This window comes from Rhagoletis zephyria, unplaced genomic scaffold (assembly GCF_001687245.7).
Source record: "Rhagoletis zephyria isolate East Lansing unplaced genomic scaffold, Rhagoletis_zephyria_1.1 Rzeph_scaffold_02125, whole genome shotgun sequence".
In the NCBI taxonomy this organism is placed as follows: Eukaryota; Metazoa; Arthropoda; class Insecta; order Diptera; family Tephritidae; genus Rhagoletis; species Rhagoletis zephyria.
In genome coordinates this window covers 1-2,924 of record NW_016159209.1, presented here as the reverse complement: position 1 = coordinate 2,924, position 2,924 = coordinate 1, and the positions used below count along the sequence as shown (strand labels likewise).

The window sequence follows — 2,924 nt, the reverse complement described above, 5'->3', positions numbered from 1 at the left end:
ATGGCTTAATCGATTTCTTTTTTCATCCTGATCATTTATGTATACATTTGTCTATATCTATCTCGATTCGTTTTGGCTGTTACAAACAACCGTTATGTGAACAAAATTAATATACCCTTGTGCACAAGTGCGCTCGGGTATAAAAAGTGAGCTTGGGCTCAGGTTCAGGTTTTGTACTGATGATGTGAGCTTAAACTCGACTATTTATGCATAAAACTTTTTACGCATAACGCCCAGTATATTCTTTTAAAACGTACATTTTTATTTCGCAGAATAACAAAAACTCAACAAAACATAAGTCAATTAACTCAATTAATTACAAAAAAATGAGACACTTGCGAAAAGTAAATGAATGATGCAAAAATCAAATAGTGGTAAATATACCATAATTGTCGTAAAATAACAATACTGAATAACATTAATATCACTGTAAGCCCCAAAACTTACTATTAACAGTTTGTAAAAAAAGCAGTTTGTCCAGTTTTTCTCCCCATTAGCAACTTCTTTTACAGGTAACCATATTTCCCGTGGTGGAAAAAACACGTTCTGACGGCACGGAAGTTGCCATCACTGTTAAGTATTTCATTGCTATTTCCAACAAAGAAGAGTTTTTGTGGTATCCTTCTGGCCACACATCCAGGGGACAATCCGTTAGCTTAACGACTGGGCTCTTCAAATAAATTGATAATTCCGGTGGCATCGTATTTAATGTGCCTAGTTCATCTTCAGTCCTTATCCGTTTTTTTGATTTCCAACTTTCCGGTACAAGCCTATGGTGGTCGTCCCATAGACTAAAGCCATCACCTGAAAACAAAATATACGTCAACGTTTAGTTAAAATACGCATTTTGCTCGTTATTTCAAAAGTGGCATTCAAATTACTGGCAAAGTTTTTATGTCCGCATTAGGCGTTTGTTCATCAGGTTCCTTAGTCAGAAATACCTACCACTTTCATCATCTTGGTTGACTTGTTCAGCATTGGATTCTGATGACGTTTCTTCTTCTTCCTCCTTCATTTCAGATGTCAACTTCCGGATTGCCGTAGCCATCGCAAACTGCCAGTAATGCTCGATGTTTTTGAACAGCTTGTTCCATTCTATCATGATGTTTCCCTTCAATTTAGTTCCCAAATTCGTATTGGTTGTAGCTCCCATGACCTTTTTTCGCAACAAGCGAACCACTGGTATAACGATGCTAGATGTAACAAACTTGTCACCACAAACTTCTTTTGTTGCAAATTCAATTGGTTTGAATATAACTACAAAATCCTTCAAAACTTCCATGTCGAGAGCTGACACCATTTGTGGTGCACTGGTGTTGAACGTGATTATATTATTAACTATTTCTCGGAGAAATAAGAGCCTTTCTACCATGTAATATGTGCTATTCCAACGCGATGAAACTGACTGCATAAAAGTATTTTTTTCTAATAGCTTAGTTTTTTTTCTTAGTTCGTCACTTCCCACAACGCTATGTCTAAACCAAGTCACAATGGACTTTACCTGATCCAAAACAATTTTTAGCTCAGGAAGAGAGTCAATGGACTTTTGAGCTAGCAGATTCAATAAATGCGCGCAGCAATAGCAGCGCTTTCTTTTTTCGAACGCTAATTCTACTGCTTTGATCATATTGCTTCCTCCATCGGTTACAACTGCTACGACCTTATCTTTACTTATGTTCCACTCAGTACAAACGTTTGATAACACCTCAGAAAGATTTTCCCCAGTGTGACTTACTGTCAGTTCTTTCACGCCAAGTACAATACTTTCCAATTTAAACGTTTTTTCATTTCCACAAGATGAAATAAAATGCGCAGTAACTCCAAGAAATGCTTTCGTTTGGTGTGTTTCGGTCCACACATCAGTGGTTAAACATATGAAGGGTACCGTCGACAATTCCTTCTTGACCAAATTCGAAATGAAATCGTACTTTTTCTCCAGGAGAGAATCGAACGTTCTCCTTGAAGGTATTTTATACAATGGCGATAGATACTATTTTTAATAAATGACAAAGCCCTTCGTCTTCCACGATAGAAATGGGCTGATTGTCCCGGCATATCATGAACAAGATAGCCGCTGTTATTTTGTTACTTTTATCACCGCCGTCCTTGAAAGAGTTTATATTTGCGAAACACGTTTGCAAATTCTGCTGACCTCCTGGTGATAGCGCAGATACTTGGTGTGATGAGCTGGTACTTGGGCAAGGTTCTGAAGATGCGGGAACGAGACTTGCATTTTTATTCACTTCGGTGCCGTCGGTCTTATTAAGCACTTTTTCGGAAGATGTTAGTTGGGTTACAAAAATATCATTGTGCATAGCTTTAATGTGACCTATGAGATTTCTTGTATTGCCACATGTTTTTAGATGTTTGTTACAAACAACACACAGCCAATTCATTCGGTTTTTTATTGTGTTTTTCGAAAAACTTCCACACGCTACTTTTAGGCGCCATTCAAATATTATGAATCAAAACTGGAAAAAAAGAATTTAGCGACAATAAAAACAGTAAAAACTTCTGCAATATGCCTTGAGATCACGATGTAGAGATCAAAGGTGGCGCCCATCTAGGGATGCCAGCGACTAATCATTTGATTAAATTAATCGATTGTTTTTGTCCAAAACTAAGTATGGCAACTTTAAAGGCCCTACACACGCATTGATTTATCGGCGAACCAGTTGGTAAATTGCTGGAAGTTGGTTGTAAATAAGCCGAACATCGAAGAAAATCATCGAAGCAAAAAATCGATGTCGATAAAACATCGGGTAGCAAACATCGATGTTCAAAACACTCGATGTTGTCACAAAACATCGATGTTTTACAAGCATCGATGTCGATGTCGCAGCCCTAGATTGATGACGCGTTATTGTTGAATAAATTAGGTACACTGAGCAGAATGAATGAATATTCATTCAAAAATTTTATAA

At 37.3% G+C, this 2,924-nt stretch overlaps 1 protein-coding gene across 1 annotated transcript; it reads right to left on the bottom strand.

Moving 5' to 3' along the window:
- Nucleotides 1–493: 493 nt before the first annotated feature.
- On the bottom strand, nt 494–2,315 carry LOC108366071 (uncharacterized). Its single transcript, XM_017620349.1, has 3 exons — nt 2,090–2,315; nt 946–1,338; nt 494–804 (listed from the first exon to the last, which is right to left on the bottom strand). The coding sequence occupies exons 1-3, from the start codon at nt 2,313–2,315 to the stop codon at nt 494–496; spliced, it is 930 nt and encodes a 309-aa protein (XP_017475838.1).
- Between the last annotated feature and the right edge of the window lie 609 nt (nt 2,316–2,924).

Bases quoted from the DNA above. Each gene is read 5' to 3' on its own strand.
- LOC108366071 (XM_017620349.1), bottom strand. From the start codon at position 2,315: ATGCACAATGATATTTTTGTAACCCAACTAACATCTTCCGAAAAAGTG. The intron at 1,339-2,089 runs GTAACAAAATAA...TCCGAGAAATAG, and splicing joins CAAGGACGGCGGTGATAAAA to TTAATAATATAATCACGTTC. The intron at 805-945 runs GTAGGTATTTCT...TTTTGTTTTCAG, and splicing joins CAACCAAGATGATGAAAGTG to GTGATGGCTTTAGTCTATGG.